At 33.4% G+C, this 22,393-nt stretch overlaps 1 protein-coding gene across 7 annotated transcripts in view; it reads left to right on the forward strand.

Annotated features, from left to right (window-relative positions):
- Positions 1-20,835, forward strand: part of TANK (TRAF family member associated NFKB activator) — a 63,622-nt gene extending 42,787 nt beyond the window's left edge. For 5 of the 7 annotated variants that reach the window (XM_006921117.3, XM_006921118.3, XM_025039462.1 and 2 more), the window contains 4 exons: positions 11,154-11,230; positions 11,863-11,978; positions 15,963-16,543; positions 19,985-20,835. In XM_006921117.3, the coding sequence (XP_006921179.1) occupies positions 11,154-11,230; positions 11,863-11,978; positions 15,963-16,543; positions 19,985-20,161 (951 nt within the window). In that variant the 3' untranslated portion in view covers positions 20,162-20,835. Of the gene's footprint in view, positions 1-2,051; positions 2,162-11,153; positions 11,231-11,862; positions 11,979-15,962; positions 16,544-19,984 lie in introns of those variants that run through there. The other 2 variants (XM_015596422.2, XM_025039463.1) reach the window with 2 other exon arrangements.
- Positions 20,836-22,393: the final 1,558 nt, after the last annotated feature.

The raw sequence follows: 22,393 nt of genomic DNA on the forward strand, positions 1-22,393 counted from the left end.
GGTGCGCCGCTTGTGCGCGTGTGTGTGTGTGTGTGTGTGTGTGTGTGTGTGGTGTAGCACTTTGCCTTTTCAGTTAGAGCAAATGTCCTATTCCCCCTGGTTTTGTTTCTAGAGACTGGATCAAATATACCTTATTTTTATATATAACCTTTATTTTATTCCTCTTTGGAGACTAGTCTTTGTTTATAGACTCTCTGGTAGAATAATAATAAAAAGGAAAAAAATTATTTTTAACCAGTTTATTCATTAAAGTTCAGAGTATTTTGCAAAGTGCCGTAATAAATGTATCACAAACTAAGAAAAATATATGTTGACATCCAAAGCATTTTAATATTTACATTGAAATTTCTGTTGTAGAAATTTTGTTTTCAGATCTAAATTATTAATTGATCCTAACCCTTTCCTATTGTGGGTCTCTTTTTTAATTTCGTACATCATTTTAGGATTTTTGCTTTGTTATAATACTGGAAATAATTTTTGGGGAGAGAAGAAAATGAGAAGTGGCATATCACTTTTAAATTCTCTTCCCCAACTTCTAAGGAAATTTGAGTATCTCTAGTGCAGCTCTTCTCCCCATATTTCTCCCAATTATACTCTTTTTCACATTTCCCATTTTTCTTTTTTCTTCTCTTCTACAGAACCCACAAAACAGAGCTTGTATATTCTATTCAGCCCTGATTTCTCTTGACCAAGGCACAAAAGGCTATTCTCTCAACCTTTGTAATAGGACTAGCCCCTCAAAACAATCTTGTTTCTCTTATTAATATAATCTGTCATCCTAAAAGTTCTCAAAATCTGTTTTGAAGATACTTGTTTTTCAGTATTACAAAATGCTTCTGCATTGATCTGTTGTGATATGTTGTGGGGGTTTTGTTTTGTTTTGTTGTTTTTCTTGTTGAACTATATGAAGAAAAATCCAGCCTCACACATATGTAGTTGGGAAAGGGAAGAGTATTTTAATAACCTTTTCAGAAATCATGAATATTCTTCTTTGATACTACATCAAAACTCAGTAAGTAGTTTCTTAGGTGTTAGCTACTGTATAAAAGCTAAAATTAATGAACTTTTCTGCTATATTAAAAGTCATTGGTCTGTCTTGTACTTTGAATGTATCTTTTACTGATGTATGATTTTGTAACATTATGAATTGTTCGTTTGGAAAATGGTGGTTCACTGAGCTTTGCAGATCTTTCACATATTGACTTAGTTCATAATATAGTTTAAAATCACATTTAACATTATCACTGATCTTATCAGAAAAGTCTTAAGTATCAGACAACTGTCAAGCTTACTATAATGGGAACAAGTTTTTCAACGTTTTAATTTTCACGTAAAAACATGGACTACAAATCTTTTGTTACTTTTTAAAAAATGAAAGGCTAACTTCATTTGCTTTTGAGAAAATGTCTGAATAACCATAGCTTGCGTGTCAGTCACTCCTTCAAGTGAAAATGGCATTCCATTAAAAAAGAGACTAGTTCATCTTCTAATTCAAACCATTCATTGCACAAATGCTTTTTTCCCAAGACAGCCCTTTTATTTCAATATGAAATAGAAGCCTTTTGTGTATATTTCCCATTTTGTCACACAGAATACTAAAAGAATGTTAACTTGGGATTACATTCAATAAAATTAATAATCTTTACTGTTTTATCAAGGACTGTCTTAAGTAAAACTGGCTGCCTTTTTTTTTTTTTTTTTTTTTACTGAGTGTGGCATTAAGGAATACAGTAACTGCAGTTTGGTACCATGGCCTTGGACATACTCAGGCACCAACAGTTACTCACATTTGATTTTGCATTGTCAGTGTAAGTGCCAACATAGTAATAAAAAAATAAGCAAATAACAACTAATAGTGATAATAGTCGACCCCATGGCTTGTAGGGTCTGGAATTTGATTTTACTCTACTTACAAGCAAATAAGTTAACCAGTTCCTGCTCCATGGATGCTGGAAGAAGACATAAGACTGCTGGATCAGAGAAAAAAGTCTTTATTATTCATAACACAGCAAGCAACAAGAGCATTATATTTGTGTTGGTCTCATCTACAGGGTGACATGGTAGACCCAGATGGATGCCTGGACATCAGTGGTTGCATTAAAGGAAAGGAACATTGAGCTCGGGAACCTCACCATTTTATAGCAAGCAGTAAGCAGCCTGTTTGTTGTCCAGGAGGGAAACATGATACCTCATCTTTCAAGTTTGCCCATGTACAAACAGAACTCTGAGAAATGTCCCAGGACTTGTATTCTTTGGCATGCACAGCAAAAATGTGCAGTGACGCTCAGGGCCCATGCAGATTCTAGCTCGTAACAGTGGATCTCTTGAAAGGTTCTCAGGACCCCCAGGGTTCCTAGACTATATTTTGAGAACCACTGGTTTTACTAGATTATAATTTCCTGTTAGAAAAATCATGTTGCCTTTTTCTCAGTAAGTTATTTGCTTTTCATCCTACTGAAAAAAATATATATACATACATACATATATATATGCTCAGAATATTCTAGCATCTCCTCAGGAACCTTTATTTATGCATGAAGGTCAAATTGCTTGCTCATCAGTCCTTTTCACACTTGTCGGATAATTAATTGTTTTACATCTTTATACTTTAAATCACGATGCCTGTAAATTACTCCCGGTTACTTATCTATACCTACTACATTAAGCCCAGAGCAAACTCTGCTGAAAGATAGTGTGGTGCCTACATGCTGTGTACCCTGGTCATTTGTAAAAGCACAAGAATGTGAAATCAATAGTAAGAAAACTGCTTAGCTTCCTTTAACCACAGAATCTGTAGCTAGCACTTTTCCCAATATTGTATTTAACAACTTCTTACTGGATTTGTAGTCCCCTCTAAGATACTGCTAGAATTTGGCAGGGGGGTGGAAAAGAAGGCTCACCTAAATTTTCATTTGCACCTAACATGTTATGCTCTCTGAGCTGCTCTGTTGCTTGTTTAAGTAGTCTTGCTATGTTATGAAAGCTGACTTTTTCCCTGAAAGATTTTTTTCTTTGCTAGTTATACATCTTTACAAACACTTGATATTTTGCTCTAAGATATAGATATATCCTAAAATTTTAATTAAACTCTTATAAAGTATATCCCAGGTATTCTGTATATCATTAACCTGTGATTTGTTTTTTCTTCTCTAATAAGTCCCTTTTGGAAAACCAAGTTTTTCTGAGGTGGATATCTTTTGTTTTCTCTCTTCCGTTGTGTTTATCAGTAGCAGTGTGATTTTTATATTTCAACTCAGTTTTCATCTAAGTGATTCCTCATTGAATGGGTTTACCCACTCTTATTTTTATCCCTAACTGCTCTTCACTGTTTAACTTGTTTCCCTGTACATTTCATCCAAATAGTGCTGCAGGGAGTCACTGACTTGTCCATATTCCCTGAAAGTATCATCTGGAATGTATTTCTGCTGGATGGCCAAATGGCCACAGTAAATCTTACTTTCCTTCTTTCCACTGCTGGTTAAACATTGTCTCTTCCTCCTCTTTCCCCATGCTGCAGCCTCGGAGTCCCCATTCCTCTCCTTAGCTTTTGCTTTTCATCTTGTCCTGAGAACAAAGTGATAACATTTTTTTTAAAGCCGAATCTGCTTTTTTTGATAAATGTCTTTCCCTTTTTGACAAGAAGACAATAACAGATCTTAGTAGGTAGTTGTTTTGACTAACTTCTTTCTTGGCAAAATAAAAAGTTGGTAGCCTATTGTCAGACCCCCAGTTTTGTTTTGGATTTTACTATTCTAGGAAAGCCTAATGTCAGTTTCTTTAAGGTTTTATCTTGCCTTAGATTTTTTGATGCTATAGAGGATGGTTTTACATTTAAAAAGGGAAATAAAGATTAGAAATGTGAACCAGACTTGAGGAAACAGTGATTATATTGTGTTTTAAAACTTGGTCTATAGTAGACAGCAGAACAAGTGAAAATGTTTTAGATCAAAAGAGAATTGAGAGTGGCTATCAAGAGAGAGGGTGAGCCTAAAGATACAGACTTTAGGGATGAATATTCAACAGACATGAGAATGAATGATAACAAGGGTGTATAGTGAGGGAAGAACAGTATACCCATGTCTGAACCTTAGTGAATACCCACATTTATGGCCTAGAATGAAGAAGGACCAATGAAAATACTAAAAGTTGAAAGAAAAATATTATACTAGCAAAAAAAAAAAAAAAATTCAAGGGGGAGAACCTGATCAAACCGTACAACATACAAAACAACTACCTGAAGGCTTTGGAGGCTGAACTTCTCACATTTTGGAGGAGAGTCAAAATGTAGAGCAAGTAATGGCTCAGAGTAAATTCCCAGTTTTCTGTGATTTTGTTTATGGGTGGCTGCAGTTGGAGTGGCTAAAATTCCAATAGAAAGCCCACCATAATTCTGGCTGGAAGAACCAGGAGAGAATGAGCCCAGAATAACCATGGTCACCAGAGAGTGAGGGAAGGAACCCCAGAGAAGAGAGAGCCAGAAGAGAGCCCTAAGTTCTATGTTTAAACTCAGCCCAAGTCTCTGGCTATCCCCTGAATCTATGGATGTATGGGGCAAACAAACCAGTTTGCAGCTGAGGCTTAAAGGACTGAACCAAAATATGAACATCTACTCTTCAGAGGAGTAGCGGTTTGGAGTCTGAGCCTAACCAACTTAATTGCCTGCAAAAATAGAAACATCAAAAAACTCTTTGGCACCATGTAACGTAATGTCTCCACAACAAAATATTTACAACATTCAGGGTAGAGTCCAAAATTATTCAACATATGGAGAGTCAAGAAAATGTGACCCATTTTCAAGGGAACAGATACCAACCCTGAGATGTTCCAGATAGTGAAATTGTCAGACAAGGATTTTAAATCAGCTATAACTGTGCCCACTCTTCTATTAGGAGATTATTAGGAAAGCAAGGAAAAGAGTTAAGATTTTGAGAGGATAGATTTAACAATAAGATACTCCGTTGTCATGGTATCAAATGGTTAACTTCTAATAGCAAGTTTGAGAAATAATTATACTATGAGATTTTGGTTAAGAAACTATTGCCAAATTGCCTCTGTCAACAAATGAACTGGTTTGGCAGGACTTGAAAGATTATCTATCTATCTAGGTTATTTTTGGATGTCAGTTTCTACTTGGACATTCTTGAGCACACACACAAAAAAAGTCATACCAAAGTGTTTTTTTCTTAGGCAATATTTAAATAGCAAAACTTGGCTTATAACTACTCCTCAGTGAGAAATATATTTGTTGTATGACAGACAGGTTTTAGAATCTTAAAATTATTTTGCATTGGTGCAATGTGTAAATGTTACCATTGTGTATCTTCCTCACCATGCTAGATAACTGCACTACTCTGCTTCTCCAGTAGCCAAGCCCTGTGCCTGAGAAATTAAGAGCCTGGGTTCTAACTGGAGCTACTCCACCTCCTGGACTTGTAGACAAACTATTAGACTTCTCCAAAGCCTTATTACTATAGCAAACTTTAAAATCAAATGGAAATACTTAATTCACAAGATTATATGGGTTAAGTTAAATAAAACATGCAAATTGCTTAGGTAATACTATTTTCACGAAGATATTTTCTGTTCACCATGCTGATGGTATAACAAAATTTGTGCTTAATGGAAAAGATTTTCCATGCATTTCAAATGTAGTATTTGGAGAAGGGGTGAGGGGATTATGGGAAACCTTACTTTTTAAAATTGGTCATTTAAGTTATTCATTTTCTATTTCATACAAAAAGGCATCCCCACAATTAGATATTTCTTCCTATTAAGAAAATAAATTCAAAAAGATATATGCAAAAGGAACTTAATACAAAGTGAAAGATTCAAAAGACAGACAATGGGAAAGTATTAATCTCACTCTGCTTCAAATTAACTTCATAGAATTGAAATTATAGTAATTGTGGCAGTACTGGTAAAGGATTTTAACTTTTCAAAAAGAATGTTTTATCGTAACATTGAACTGATAGAGGTTGGGGGTGGGGGGGAGGGGCGCGGATATATTAAACCAGAACCCTGTAAAGAACTTGGAAGTAATTGGGGTATTTAATTTTATTTTTACATTGTTTATTTTCTTGCCATTTCCTTTACAACTCTGGGATGGATCCCATTTTTGCTCCCAAACTGGCAGTGGGTTTGCCTAGCACACTGCATCACGTGAACAGACAAGGCTTCTAGGACTTGTGTTCCTCTTGCTTCTCTTGTTCAGTAATGTTAATGAGGGTGAGAGAACTGAAGATGTCACATGGCCATAAATTCGTATAAATACAATTTCCTTGTTTTTTTTTTAATTTACCTTTTGTCTTCAAACTTTTTTTTATTATGCTTTTATGTTTATTTTTATCAAATTATTTTATATTTTCTTTTTCTATTTTCTGCCTTAACCTCTTCCCAATCTCAGCCCTTTTCTTTCTCCCTCATTCAGCCACATTCAGTGCTTCATTTATCTGTAACATCTTTGTCTCAATCTGTCTAAAACTGGTAAGGAAACATTCGACCTCAGTTTGTCCTTCAACACTTTATTCTTAGTTTCAAAAATGGAAGTGATAAGTGAATCTTTATTTTCAGTTTATTTTTCCACTGTTTATTTTTCCTTTTTCTGTAGTAAATTTTATCAAACTGGTATTTATAACTATTCCATAGTTTATATTCCTCTTACTAGTTCATACCGTCTCACCTCAACTTATTTCTTGGTTTACATTTTTTTGTTTGTTTTAAAAGCATAATTCTGTTAAGCCTCATCCAGAAACAAAATCAAATATTAGCTAAACTCAGGTGCTTGAGCCACCTGAAATTAATATTCCTTTTGTATGCAGGGACCTCCATTAAAGTTTAGAGGCAATCCTTGATATGAACGTTGGAATAAAGTGATATTTACTACTATAGTTCAAATATGTATCATTGAAATCTTACCACCGATATTCAGTATTAGCCTTTCCTTCCATATGAGAGGAATATATATTGTGTTAATGAGTTTATTATTCAAAAGTTTCATAACTCAATTTTGCTGACATTAATTGCTTAATATTTTTAAGGAAAAAAACATGATTCTGAATTAAAATTTTTCATTGCAAAAAAAATTTTTTTCATTGCATTTCTTTTTTCCCCTCAGCTTTATGGAAGTATAATTGACAAATAAAAATTGTATATATTTACAGTACATGATATTTTGATATATGGACAATATGAAATGATTATCACACTCAATCTGATTAATATACCCAGCACTTCACAGTTATCTTTATTTTTTAATGTGATGAAAACATTTAAGATTTATTGTCTTAGCAAATTTCGAGTATATAATATATAGAAGTATTAACTATAGTCACCATGCTATACTTTGGATCTCCAGAACTTATTTATTTATATAACTGAAGCTTTGTCCTCTTTGACAAACATCTTTCCAGTTCCCCACCCCCAAACCTGTGGCAACCACCATTCTATTCTCTGCTTCTATGAATTGGACTTTTTTAGATTCCCCATACAAATAAGATAATGCAGTTTTTTGTCTTTCTGTGCCTGGCTTATTTCACAAAGCATAATATCCTTCAGGTTCATCTACTTTGTTTCGAATGACAAGATTTCTTTCTTTTTTAGGGTTGACATAGTCAGCCTTAAAATATTCCTCTGTGTATGTGTGTGTGTGTGCGTGTGTGTGTATACACACACACATATATATATATGTGTGTATGTAATCATTCATATTTTCTTTATCCATTCATCCACCAGTAGACACTTAGGTTGAATCCATATCTTAACTATTGTGAATCATTTCTGTATTTTTCAAATTGGTTTACAAAAAGAATAGAATACTTTCACTTTTAGTACCAAATATTTTAAAAGGCAGGCATTAGGGAAAATATACATTTCTTTCTTTGAGATGTTGATATCTAACAGATCCTGAACTCTAGCAAAAAAATATTTCCCATTACCTTTGCATTAAGAATAAACCTAGCTTTGGACTAATATTTTCCACTTTTTGTTTTGTCTTCTTAAATAGCATTGCTTATTCAGATAGCACTTGAACATATTTTTTTATATAATACCCGTCTATGAGATGGGTAAATTGATTTACATATATTAAGCTTAAATTGATTTACATATACTAAAACAAAATTCTCCCAATTTCACATAAAAGGAAATATAAGGAATCATTTCACATCTTCCAACTGTTTCAAGTGAATTTATCTTAATGATTTAGTTGAATGATTTATCCAGTGCCGTACTAGAAGTGTAAATGAAAAGTACGACGTGTAAAAAACTCTTATTTCAGTATTCATTCCACAAGTTCAGCATTTCCAAACTAGTACTTGGAACAGTTTATAATGTTAAGTATTTTAAGTTTTAGTACCTCAAGATAAATTCATTTGTTGAATGATTTAATGTTTAAAATATCCTAAATTAAAATATTCAAAGTTCCTTTGCTTTCTTATTGAAGTTGCAATAACTTCAACTCCCTGCAGTGTAGGGTCCACCAGGATAATATTTGAGAATAGAAAGAAAAATATAAGTTATTTGCTTCTAATGTTTACTTACACTCTGGGATGCTCAACAAACTGAATAATTGTCTTTAAGATATTTAGCATTGAAAAGAAAGTTTGGGTTTCTGGGAAGTGTTGGAGTTGCCATTAATTATACTAACCCTAAATCCTTTGAAAAAATGATCATTTTCAGAAAGTTGTGTCAGATTGCTGTAATGGAAAATAGCATTAACATGCTACAGCCATTCTAGAAAAATCCTACTTCAAAATGTCAGAGAACTGCTTGTCTTTTTTTTTTGGACCTAACATGTTAAAAGGTCCCTTTCTGAATTTTTTTCTTGGGATGCTGGGGATGTAAGGTGTAGTGTATTCGTACGTTCAGTAATACTTTTCTTCAATAATAATAACACACAAAAAAATAGTAAGCAGAGCTATATATCTAACCCCAAAGAAGCTGAAGACCTTAGATATTCCTCAATAAGTATTTCCTTTACCCCCTGCCAGTACACCCGAGGAACCTTTTCCAGATAAATTTACCCATACCAGTAATCAAATCTAAATATCACAGAAATAAGTTGACATCCGTTATTTGCTAAGCCAAACAAAGGTTTATCATTCTTTTTCTAACTTTTCCTTCACCTACTCTGCCCACCCCACTTAGTTTTCAAAGCTTCTTTAACATCAGAAACGGTCATTCCTAGTTTATGTCAAAATCAGTGCTTTGAAAATTGAAAGTCTTTATTACTTTCTGTAACTGTCTTCATTTTTAGGCTAAAATTACAGAGTACTTCCTTTTTTTGGTTCCTTCTAGCTCCTAATAAAATTTTTCATATTGAGAATTTCTAGTAGTAATTTTTACAAGATTAATCATTCATTTAATTATTTTGTTATGATTTGTTTAACATATTAAATTGTCAAATGTTTCTAGTCTCTTAGTATTACCTCTGATTTTTTTTTTTTTTAGAGAGACAATATAATCTTTTAAAGGTTTGTTTTCATACTTTTGTAGTATCCTGAATGGTTGGCTAAGTTTAAAATGTTGCCTTTCTTCCTAGTCCACACTAAAAGCCATTGAGTGTTCTAATTGCACATAACACTAAATAAAAACTTTGTCAAAAAAAAAAAAAAAAACAACTTTGTCTGCCACTTTTAAAAACAAACTGTGAATGTGAAAATGTCTTCTGATGTGACTGCTTTATTAAGACCAATAAAGCAGTTTTAATCCAGAAGGCATGGCCTCAATGTTTGTCAAAGTATGCAGCAGCAAATGATCTTTATTTTACCTCAACCTGACAACATAATATATAATATCACAAATTGTTTGAGTTGCCAAGATTTTAACTAATTACTCTAAAGTAATACTCTATTTTAGAAATGTTAACCAAACACTGGTATTTAGAAAATACCGTATTATGTTAGAATGTATATCAGAAAAGTTAGAAAAGCTACATTAATTAGAAAAAGCTGGAAAAAGTAGAGCAATAAACTGAATTAAATTGGAAAAGATTAATTTAAAGAAAAGCAAACAAAAATCATCAAATCTTTTTCTTAAAGGACAAATAGATTCCTAAGAACTTGAAAGAACTTTTCAAAAAGCAAGATTAAAAGCTGTACTGAGATAATAAGAAACAGTAAGGTAAAAATCACTCATTTTAATAATAGCTACAATGACCTTAATTGAATAAAATCTAAAAAGTCACTAAATATAAATGTCCACTGGTTTGAATTTGAACTTGTGTAAGACCTATGCAGTTTTGGCTGAATTATAATTTATGATTGTATAATATTAGGACTCCTTAAAATCTTTGCATATAACTTTATAAGGTACTCAGAGTTTTCTATGTATGATTGAAGATTATATTAAAAATCTAAACCATACAGTAGATTATCACACGTTTTTCAATGTTGACTTTTAAATGTCAGAATAAATGTAATACCAATGTAAGCCACAGGGTGGGAGTGAAAGGCAAGAACTTGTGTTAAAGTAGCTTAAATACATAATTACAGTATCTTTAAAATGCTTGTTAAATGCTTAGGAGCTGTAGCTTGGTTTTCTTCCTCTAATACTGCTGCATTCCTCAGCAAAGACTATAACAAAATACAAAGACGTGGATTTAAATGTATAGACCAATAATGGAAAAGAAGTACAGACACAAACACACACACACACACACACACACACTATTTTTTTCTCCCTAAAGTTTCTGGTTATATCAGGTGTTACTGAGATGATCAGAGTAGCAATTTTGATCAATATGTAAATTTGAGGAAATTCCTTGGAATTATCAGTATTGGAAACAGTAACTTAAGAAATTACCAGAAATACTTTATGTCTTCATCCTATTGTTTATTGTTCTACCTTCATTTTCCTTTTCCCCTGATAGTTCTCATTTAAAGAAAAAAAAAATCTGTTGTACCATAAGTATATCTAAATAAATTTAGGTAGCTTCCAGACGTATCTATATGGATCTATAGATATATAGTTATCTATATAGATGTATAGTTCTATCTATATATATTGTTATATACATATAGATCTATAGATAGAACTGCAAACTACCTAAACTTATTTTTCATTGAGGAATATAAATTTTCCATGTGTTTTCTGTTAACCCATTCTCATTTGAGTTTAGAAGCAATTTAAAGTGGTGATCATTTTGTATCTTTAAGGAAAGAAGACAAGAGATTTCTTCTCCTAGAAAAGAAACTTCGCCAGGGAGTCTTGGCATTCCTTTATTCCATGAAAGGTAGTTCTGTATTCTTTTTCAGCAAATCTAAAAATTATAAATATCAAAATATATTCTTATTTACATATTTTTAAATGTTAGCAATTTAAATGTAAGAAAATAGCAGCTTCTTAGAACTAGAAGAGACCAATCTAAAACTCTTCCATGTTAAAATGACCTAAATAAGTCATACAGTTAATAGCAGAGATGGGTCTAAAAACTAGATTCTCTAAAGACCTAATATTTCAATAGACCAAGTATTATGACCACATTGTTTTACAGATGGCTCTTAATGCGAACCATTAAGTTAGGAATATTTAATTTTCTATTCAAGATGCTTATAGAGAACAAAAATCAATACATTGAAATTTCTAATGTGAGAATGAGACAGCACAAGTGTGATATATGAATAAGTAGATATGCTAGTCTGCATTACATATATGTATTAGAACTTTTCATTTTTCTCCTGGTTCTCCAAACATTAGAATATTTGAGGAGGATGTTTTCTAGGAATTTAAAATATTTGTTTAACAAAAGTTAAAACCTTTCAATAATTATTTTGTGGTAATAAAAAGATGCTATGTAAGTTTAATTTTGATTTTAAAATATTTGAAGCTATAGCCTTACATTTTAAAATATTGATTTATTTTTAGCAGTTATATAGAGAAGACTTTCTGGGATCTGAAAGAAGAATTTCATAGAATACGCATGCTAGCAAAAGCACAAAAAGACCACTTAAGCAAACTTAATGTACCAGCCACTGCAAATGGTAAGTTTGATTTAATGTAATATTAATATTATTGGTAGTATTTATTGGTTGAAATTGATTTCTTTTTGATTGTGAAAACATTTCTAAGTGCTTATTAAGGGCTAAGGCTCTGCAACTTGCATCTCACACCGCTTATAATCGGTAAGTGCTGTTTAAGTTCTGTAGTGTATTATATTATGTAATTGGCTTTTTCTCTCTTTATTGTATATGGCACTATATATATTGAAATGAATGACATAATTACTAATCTTCTTAATGAGAAGTTTCAACCTGGAAAACGTACAAAATAAGTATAGGATATATCTCTCAAAGCGTTCGGTTGCTATTTGGGGGTCTTATTAAACATTAATTTATGTTAGTAAGCAACCTTGAAGCTGCACTACCATATATGAGCTAAGTAAAATTATAACATTAGGGCTTTTTTTAACTTCTGCCTGAAAGTTAATGGAACAGTACAGATAGATTCTTGTAATTTGATTTGAGAAATAAACATTACCTGTTTCATGAAGGCCAGTTCTGTTGGAGGTACAAAGTACAAATTTAGTATTAGTATAAAAAATCACTTAAAAGGAACATGTGTTGTACACATGTGTTGTAATGTGTCTTTTAAAAGTTCCACCTTTCCCTAAAACCCCAGACTGGCTTTCTGGTGTTTGCATGAGTAGTTCAATATAAATAGCAAAATACTAGGGATTGAATCTGGCTACTAAGCACTTCTGTAAACAAAAGGAAGGTAAACTGATCACTTATGATAAATTTGCCTTTAGTCTTGTGACTTGAGATATTTCTGCATACAAGTCCCAAGAGACGTGATTTACTGTTTTCACTCTGAAAGATGTTGCAGCAGTGCTAACACCCCTTTAATTAAAGATTACTTTCCATTTCTTATAGCTCTTATATCTAGGCTATTTAAAAGTCATTCTATAGTGTAAATTCACTTTTTGCTTACTACTGTCATTTTATTTTCAGAAAAGGAACACAATGTGGTATTGGAAAAACAAAACAATCTTTGTAGAAAGACATAATTTATTGCTTCTCCTCCCTTCCTCCTACCTCTCCAAAAGGGCTCTAATTTTTCCATCTTAATTTTTGTCATTTTTATTAGAGATCGATCTTTTGTGCCAACTAAAGACAGAACTTCTGAAGTAAAAGAATTATTTTTACTTAAAATATACTAGCTATAGAGATGTAGCACCTAGAATTCATAAACATGCTTTTTTGAACATCAACATCTTATCAAAACATTGGAATGGTGATATATTCATTGGCCCTACCCTGTTATCAATGGCTTAATACTTTGACCATTTTTAAATTGCACAGGTCTAAATCTGAGTATATATCTGTCAACTAGAACACTGAGTGTTTAACTTCAATTTCTTTCCCACTGAAACTGCTTCCTAACATTATTCTTAAGCTTTACCATAACTGTCACAAATAATAAATACAACGTTATTCTGGAAATGTTTTAGTTCTGTTGTGCTACAGACTTCAGTGAAGTAAACCAAAATATCAAATATTATGCTTCTGACAGTAGTAGATAAAAGAGGGAAGAAAGAAAAAAATATTTTGGAAAAAGATTTCTTCTCAGGTGTTACAGAATTGGGTACTCAACAGTTGGTTTTCCTGACTGTTTCCTAGAATTTCCTGCCATTCTTAAGTCTACTACCAGGAAAATGACTACTTGAGAGTTAATGGACCTAAGAACCTTAGAGTACAAAGAAATCCTGCTAAAAATTGAGCTTCTTCTCAATTACTGTACCATTCCTAGTCCCAGATTCTCTAGTAAATGTAGACTATTACACTAAGCTCTGTAGGGAAGAGAATACAGATTTATTCAGAATGCATCTATTGAGGGCATTCTATATGCCAGACACTGGCAAGGGTACTAGGGATAAATGGAAAACAAAACATAGTTTAGGACCTCGAGAAACCTTCTTTAATAAGAAAGAGAGATATGCTTGCAAATACAATATAGAGTGTTTAGTCTGCAGAGCATCCATGCATCATGCCTAAACCAGTCTTGGGAAGCCAGAGAGAGCCATCCAGAGAAACTTCATGTTTAAGATAAGAAGTGAAAAATAAGAGTTAGGCAAAGAGTAGTAGGAGGGTATACATCAGGCAGTCTGCAGAGCATGTGCAAAGGTCAAAAAATAAGAGAGCAGGGCTATTTTAGAGAGCTCTAACAAAGTTCATTATAGTTGGAGAACAGAGTGAAACAGGTATGGTGAGAGATAAGAACATGGAGAGGTGACCAGGAGTCAATCATGAACAGTTTTATATGACTGAGGGCTGAGGGCCTTGGAAAGCCATGAAGAAGTTTTATTAGGAAAGTAACAAGACCAGATGTGTACTTTAGAAAAACTAAGGGAGGGTGGGGGGAAGCAATGTAGAGAATGGATTGAATATGAAATAAATTTAGAGGCAAGAAAGCAATTCCAAGGCTTTTGTAATCCAGTAGGAGAAGATGTTATATACTAAAGAGAGGCAGTAGATATATAACAGGGTGAACCAAAGAAGTTGGTTGTATTGTACTACCGTCATGTCCAAATAAAAAATATCATGTTGGAATGTGCTGTGGCATGAGACTGCAAAGACTAGAGGAAGGGAAAGAAACTGACATTTGTTAAATGCCTACTAACCTGGATTGTGCAGGGTGCTTTGTATATCCTGTATGCTTAAATTGGCATGAAAATTGGTTAAATTTTCCATTTGTGAATGTACAACTTCATTGATGACTACCTTTTCAGAGAGCTAATTTAAAAATTTTTTTACCATTTATCCATTTAATGAAAATACCAACCTCCAACCTCACTGCCTTCTAGAAGTAACATTGTGGAACATAATCGACCTTTTTCTGATATCTCAGAATCATCAACTTGGAGAGTGCTTTGATCACTGGGTTTGTTTGTTTTGTGTTGTTTTGTTTGCATTGAGAAATATAGCCCTTGTTGGCCCCACACTAGACTGGTGTTTTCTGAGTTCTTACATCTGCCTTTTCGTTTTTCTTCTCTCCTCTCCTGCTTTTAGCTCTTGTTGATATGTATATCTGCTCTCAGCAATATGTACCCATACCTTTTAATTTGCTGCTTCTAACCAGCTATGAGCTGGGTTAACCTCATCAAGCTTATTAGAATAAATCTAAAATGAAAATAAGAGCAAAATTTATATGTCTGTGAAGCTTATGGCTCTAATTCTGACTCCTCAGAAGCTCTGTTTACTTACTTTTTAGCTTTTGCTTAAGTTCTAGAGAACTGGATTTGTGGGATAAGTGACTTCTAGATAAATGAGCTACAGAGGCCCTAGTATGTACCTGAGATCTGCCTGTTATCTAGAGGCCTTTTTAATCTATAAGATGAGAAAATCTTATATTCACATACAGTTTTCTAAACATACATCCCAAAATTTCATCCTCCTTTTGCCTCCACTGTCTTCTTTCCCACCCCCTGACTACCGCTCCATCACGTAGATTATTGAGAGTAGACAATAGCTAAATTGATTGGTGATATACTTTGTCATACAGTGATATTAGAGGAAATAAATGACCTAATTCATATGGATAATAACCTGTTTTATATATAGATATGCCTAGTAAGGATTTTCCCTTTTAACAACTTATTTGTCTAAGCAAGCTCACAGTTGCAGCTTCCATTACTGACAAAATGTTTAAATGTATACACTACAAGCAAATGTTTTTTACGTGTAGAGCAGTAGAACTGTGAACAAGATACAAAGCTTACAGCAAAAGACCTGGGAAAAGACAAAGCAGTTAAACTGTAACTAATAAGCTACATTCCAGCTCACCCGCTGAAGACTGCTAATATTTCTGTGTAAAATGGTAGCAAATGTAAAAATCCCAATTGTCTTCAGTTGCTATAAAAACCAGTAGGAAAAATAATACTCATCTGTCCAAATCTAATTGAATATTCAGATTGTTAAGAATGATTGGAATGTGACTATTTTCCTTTTGTGTTCTTTTCCCTGTAGAAACACAATGCTCGATGCCTATACAGTGTACAGATAAAACAGATAAACAAGAAGCGCTTTTTAAGCCTCAGGCTGAAGATGATATAAATAGAGGTGCACCATGCATCACATCTGTCACACCAAGAGGACTGGGCCGAGATGAGGAAGACACCTCTATTGAATCACTTTCTAAATTTAATGTCAAGTTTCCACCGATGGACAGTGACTCTACTTTCTTGCATAGCACTCCAGAAAGACCCAATGTTCTTGGTCCTGCCACATCTGAGGCTGTGTGCCAGGATAAATTTAATATGGAACTTAGAGACAACCCAGGAAACTTTGTTAAAACAGAAGAAACTTTATTTGAAATTCAGGGAATTGACCTCATAGCTTCAGCAATACAAAACCTTAAAACAACTGACAAAACAAAACCTTCAAATCTTGTAAACACTTCTATCGGGACAGCTCTGGATAGAGCTCCGTGTTTGCCACCTGGAGACCATAATGCATTATATGGAAATACATTCCCACTTCAGGACCTATCTGATGCACTTTTTCCTTCTCTTGATTCCCCAGGAAAAGCTATCCGAGGACCACAGCAGGTAACTGTTTTGCATTAACAAATATATTATGTGTGAACACACATTTTACCAGACATGCACAGCTATGCATCTCTTTCACGTTTATCGGAAATCCTTTTTAAACTAATGACTAGCCAAAGTTAAGCTCTCAATAAAAGATTCTGTAATAAATGTCATGAAATTATAAAAGATGAATATGGTAAAGCTCTATAATAAAGTATTTTAAAATTTATGTCACATTTTAAAATACATGTTAGCTTTATCCATAACTAGCATGTGTCACTTTTTTAGTCCCTTATTCAAAAGCTCTTTTACTTACCATTAGTGTTATAATAGGATTCTTTATTAAATTTCATACTGTGAAACACATGGCATTTTTCTATTAAAAAGTTTGTGTAGATCATACTCATCTTTATAAGAATGCATGATTTTTCATAAGTAAATAATTGCACGTATATTCCTATTTATCAAAATAAGTGACCTGTCTTTCAACTAATACTTCTACTACATTCTCAGTTGTATAGTACGTAGATATGTAGGATTTGGTTTTGGTTTTGGTTTCTAATCTGGCACTGAACATGCAGCCTAATATATTTTTTAAATTGTTTCTGCATATGTATGATTTTAATCAAATAGCTTAATATTCCTAAAACTTGCAGATGACTCATGGTCCCCCAATCAAATCCTACCACCCCTTTTTATTCAGGTCCTATCACAGGATGATTCTTTTAAAAAAAATTTTTAATGCCTGAAGGCAAATGAAAATATATACTTCTTAGAATAAACAGATACTCATGAAAATACAGATTGGTGTAAATGTCTATATAACTTGCAAACATTTGCGTGATTTCTCTGTCTTAAACAACTTGATGAATTCCCTTTGGCTTTATAAGTACTCTTATAGGCTATAGACTTTTAAATCAGCATACAAAGGAGGCAATAATCAAGCTGTGATATATTTTAGTAGTGGGGAAAACTAGGCATTTTTGACAATAAGCTTTAATTATAAACTCACTTGTGTTCTACATTGTACCTTATTTCACATCATAGTCTCAGTTATAGTTACTACTAAATGAAGCAAATTAAGCAATTTCATTTATTGCAAATAGAATGCCCGTGGAGCTGTGAAGTGCATCAGTTCTAATGCTTGTTACTTTTTTCTCCATTATGTCTCTTCCTTGTTCTTTTACTAGTTAGTCTGTGCATTCATGTTTCAGTAGATGGCACCCTGCATTGTGCATTTGCTTTCTATGCTACAGCAAGGGAAACAGCTGGTATGTGATTACAACTTGATGGAAAAGTATTCAGCTTAAAAAATGCTGGAGAATTGGTGTTGAGCTGTCACAAGACATGGGGCATAAGGTTAGATAATTGATATTTTGGCAGAAAAGGCAAAATTAGTTTGTTTTGAAGGCCCTGTTTAGGACTGAAAGAATATTTCTTAAAATGGGTTTTTTAAAACACTTTGATATGTTATTTGTATTAATAAAGCTAATATGATAAATATAAAATCTTGAGTTGTTGATAAGAGGCGTGAAATTGCAGTTACATATTTCAGATTTTTACTTTTTATCAATCATTATTACCTAACACTTTTTAAAATACATTCAGTTTATCACTACAAAATCTAAAATATATCAGTTTATATTTGCTCTGTGTCATAGTTTTCCTATTTTTGCTGAGTCAGTGATTGGAGTCCCAACTGAATTCTATGAAGAGATCAAATCTGAACTAATAGCTCCTCATAGAGAACGATAAATATGGACTTTGAAGATAAATTGGCAGTAAAAAAAATTGGCTCTCCAAATTTAGAAGCTAAGTTGCTTCTAAGTCTGTTTATTATTTTGTAGATCTTATTAAGAATTATTTTAACATAATCCTTTATTTCTATCTATATCAATTTCCCATGAGAGTGGTACATATTAATCAGTTGTACTTTTTGTTTAAAACTGCAAACAGTAAAATTTTAATCTAGTTAACTAATTAGGTTTTTGCTTTTAGACTCACAATTATTACTACTTTTCTTTTATCAGGAAAGAAATATTTTTCTAAAAATCGTTTTATCTCAAATTTCAAAAAATGTTTTAAATATTGCTATTTTTTATAATAAAATTAGTACTTCTCACGAAAAGAATTGAGTCAGTGTTATTATAAGCCCTCTGTACTGATATTTGAATGTATCTCGGTACTTAGACAGATTTTGTATATTTACACCAACTGTACACAGCTGTCCAGTAAAAATGTTTATAAGAAGACAGCGATATTGTGAAACCCAAATGCTTCAATTAATAATATGTATACTGTTTATGTAAATGATTGGTTAACTAGAATGAAAGAGATTGGGTAAGAGAATGAAAACTAACACTGTATCAAGTGTTAGATTAGGCCGTTACTTTAAAAGCATATTAATAATACCAGCACAAAGGTGTCTCTTTAAACTGACTTTTTGAGGTGATTGTCCTCAAAGTATCAGAATTTAGCTATGTCAAGGTAATTTACCTGTATCAAGGTAAGAAAGCAAATTTAAAAAATTATTTGGTTTATAACATTTTAGGAAAATAAAATATTCCAGTCAACAAATATTTACTGAGCACCTACTATGGAACTAAATGCTTCTTCTTGCCCTTCTAGATTTAAAAAAAATAAATAAATTCAATTATTTAAAGGTATTTATGTACTGCCTATAATAGGAGTAATTCTATTGAATTATTATTTTCTGTAATTCTTTAACTGGGCAACTATTGACAGGTTTCACTTCATTCAGCCTCAAGAAAGAATAAAGAAGTCCAAACTATGTAACAGGAGAAAAATAAGAAACCAAAAGAATGTATCGATGTTAGATTTTGTTGAATGATTCATTTAAATATTTAAGGTTTCAAAAACCCGATCAATGGAATTTCTTTAGTACTTTGAAAGAGAAAACTTCTTTTCAAAAAGTCAAAACAATATCTATTCTTAGATGATTTATTCATTGTGTATTTACTTATAAATAGTAGTGAAATTTAAATAGCTCTTCAGCAAAATGCATGTACACATACACTATGTCCGGTGTACTATGTATAAATAAAGGTCCTGTAACTTAAGGATTCTATCGTAAAATAGAAAAGATAGGATTTAATTTTTTAAAACGCTCAATTATTGACTGTTATTCCAAAGCTACTGCCTTTGTGATAACGGGTATTAAAATAGGCTGGTGTTAAAGCTGGAAGATTTTTAAATATGTGAAGATAAAGTGCATAGATATGTATTTTAAGTGATTCTTCATCAAAGTTTAGTTGTGCCCTTTATGAAAAAGAGAATCGAGTCATGTCTCATGCTAACTCTATGGAAAAGTAATTTGCTTTCTTTCATATTAGAGAATTTCATATATACATGCATATAACCCATTCAAAAAATTTGAATTTGAAATGTAATGCAAGTTGATTTTACAAATAACAAAATGTTTTTGTTTGTTTCCTGCAGCCGGTTTGGAAGCCCTGTCCTAATCAAGACAATGACTTATTGGTACTAAGTGGCACAGGCTCAGAACTGCATATACCTCGAGTATGTGAATTCTGTCAAGCAGTTTTCCCACCTTCCATTACATCCAGGGGGGATTTCCTTCGGCATCTTAATTCACACTTTAATGGGGAGACTTAAGAAGCATTTGAAAACAGACATACCAAGCTCTGTGTGACGATTTTGGGTTTGTAATACTATAAACACTTGATTACAAACTTAGTTCAAGATCATTTGCTGAAAAATCTCAGATATTTGAATTTTCTAAACTTATATTGTAACTTTTATTATCTTTTAAAAGATCATTCTGTACAAAACTAGTTCATTGTATTCATGTTGTGTTTATCATAATTCAAAATTATGTATGTGACTTACAGAATTGTATAACCATAATTTATGTTTGTTTCAAATATCTAAGCTTATTGCTTAGATTTCTAGTTAGATCTATTGAATTTGGTGATGTCCCATGTTTATAGGGTTTTTTTCATTTGTTTTCATTTAAAAAGTTAGATTATTTATGCTGTAGGTGATGTTCTTTTTGAATAAACCTGTAATAGAGAATAGCAGACAACTTAAACATCTAAATAAATACCGAACCTAAAACATTTGCTGCCCAGTGATAAGATCACTGGTAGAATTATTTAAATACATCACATTTTTAAAAATAATATACGTTTTTAATTTTTACTGTGTTTATAGCCACATGATGAAATGAGTGAAGTATTCAAAGAGTTACTTATATTGTGTTCATTAATGTGTTCTTTGTTCCTGAGTAAAAATTATAAAAGAAATAAATCACATTTTGGGGAAGTTTATAAAATTTTTCTTTCCAGTAACTTAATAGAAAGGTGATACCAGATCTAGCAATATTTTATTACAAGTAGATCACTTTGAATTTTTAAATTATTTTTCAAACTAGACTTGCTAAAGAAACATTTCTATTTAATGGGAGCAAATCTAAAACCCTGTAAAGACTATATCCATATTTATTAATTTATATTAGTAATGTTCACATTCTTGTTGAGAAATTTGTTATTCATTGTTAGCAGGCTGATTGATAGCCACAGGAAGGCATTTAAGGGAAGAAACCAAATTCAGAAACCTGCAGAATTTTATTTAAAATGACATTTTCTTTCATTTTTCTTCCCTGTGATTGTCTTTTAGGGTCCACCCCCCACCCCATTTTAAAAAATGTTTAAAAGCATGACTTCCGTTTTATGAAGTAAACGTTGATTTGCAACTCTCAAAACAGAAATTTAAGCCTTCTTTGGAGAATGTGTTTTGAAACACTGGAGGGTATAGAATGAGGGAACTGGAGCAGGCCCCTGTGCCACAGTGAAGAGCCTTAACTTAGGAAGAATGATAGTGGTGCCTCAACTTCTCAGGATGCCAAGCACATCACACTGACATCTTCCTCACCAAGGTGACATAGCGATTATTAGATATTCACTGTGAAGAGTTCTGAGGCATGTACATCTTTCTTTCATTGCCACTGGGGCTGAATGGAAATGCCTAGACAATTATCCAAGTCTTTTCTCTTCTCCCCCTACCTTCCACCCACCCAGCTTCCCCTCACTCCTCTCACACACCCACAAATAAAACTTCCCAGAGTGTACCAGCCAGGATATACCATTGCACTGATCTTGTGAAAGAGGATTCCTTTTCCTTCTCCTTTTCTAGAAGAGGTAAAGTCCCTTACACAGTTGACATCTGCTAGCCTTCTGACAACCGAAAGAAATTGTAGTCCAGAAAATGACTCAAATTAAAGTGTATCCCTGATCCCTCCTACAGTCCACTCATTTCCCACCTTCACGACTTTTAGTAAGAGCGGGGAATTCTTTTTTCCTTTTGGTTTCCAGTGCTACCCCAACCTCCAACTTCCGAGGCACAGAGGCCCCTTGGGCCACAGGAGAGGCAGCCTGGTGCACGGGCTCCTGTCCCCCACTGCAGAGGTGGCGCTGGCTGCAGCTCGAAAGGTGGAGTGGGCACCCGCCAGGTATCTCCCTCTGTCTCTTATTAGAGTCGTGCAGGGACTGTCTCTTGGCATCTGCTAAGCGTGGCCGGGTAAGAACAGCTCCCAGGTAAAAAAGCTGCACACACGAAACGCTGAGTCTGAAAAAACCACCCCCGCCGAGGCGAGGCAGTTGTGAGCGGGATGCCTGAGAAGTGGGAGGTGAATGTCCTCAGGAGGGCCCCCCGGTGCAGCTTTCCCCGGAGGCTGAGGCTGCTGCCAGCGGGGACATCTGCTTTCTTACACTCCCGCCTGGCTCACCCCGCCCCCTCAGCCCGGGTTGCGTGGTTATTTTACCAACACGGGGGGAGGGAAAGCTCGAGGAGGTAGAAAAGGGGTGGATGGAAGCGCAGGAGATATTC

The sequence above is a fragment of the Pteropus alecto genome, unplaced genomic scaffold (genome assembly GCF_000325575.1).
Source record: "Pteropus alecto unplaced genomic scaffold, ASM32557v1 scaffold3, whole genome shotgun sequence".
Classification (NCBI taxonomy): Eukaryota; Metazoa; Chordata; class Mammalia; order Chiroptera; family Pteropodidae; genus Pteropus; species Pteropus alecto.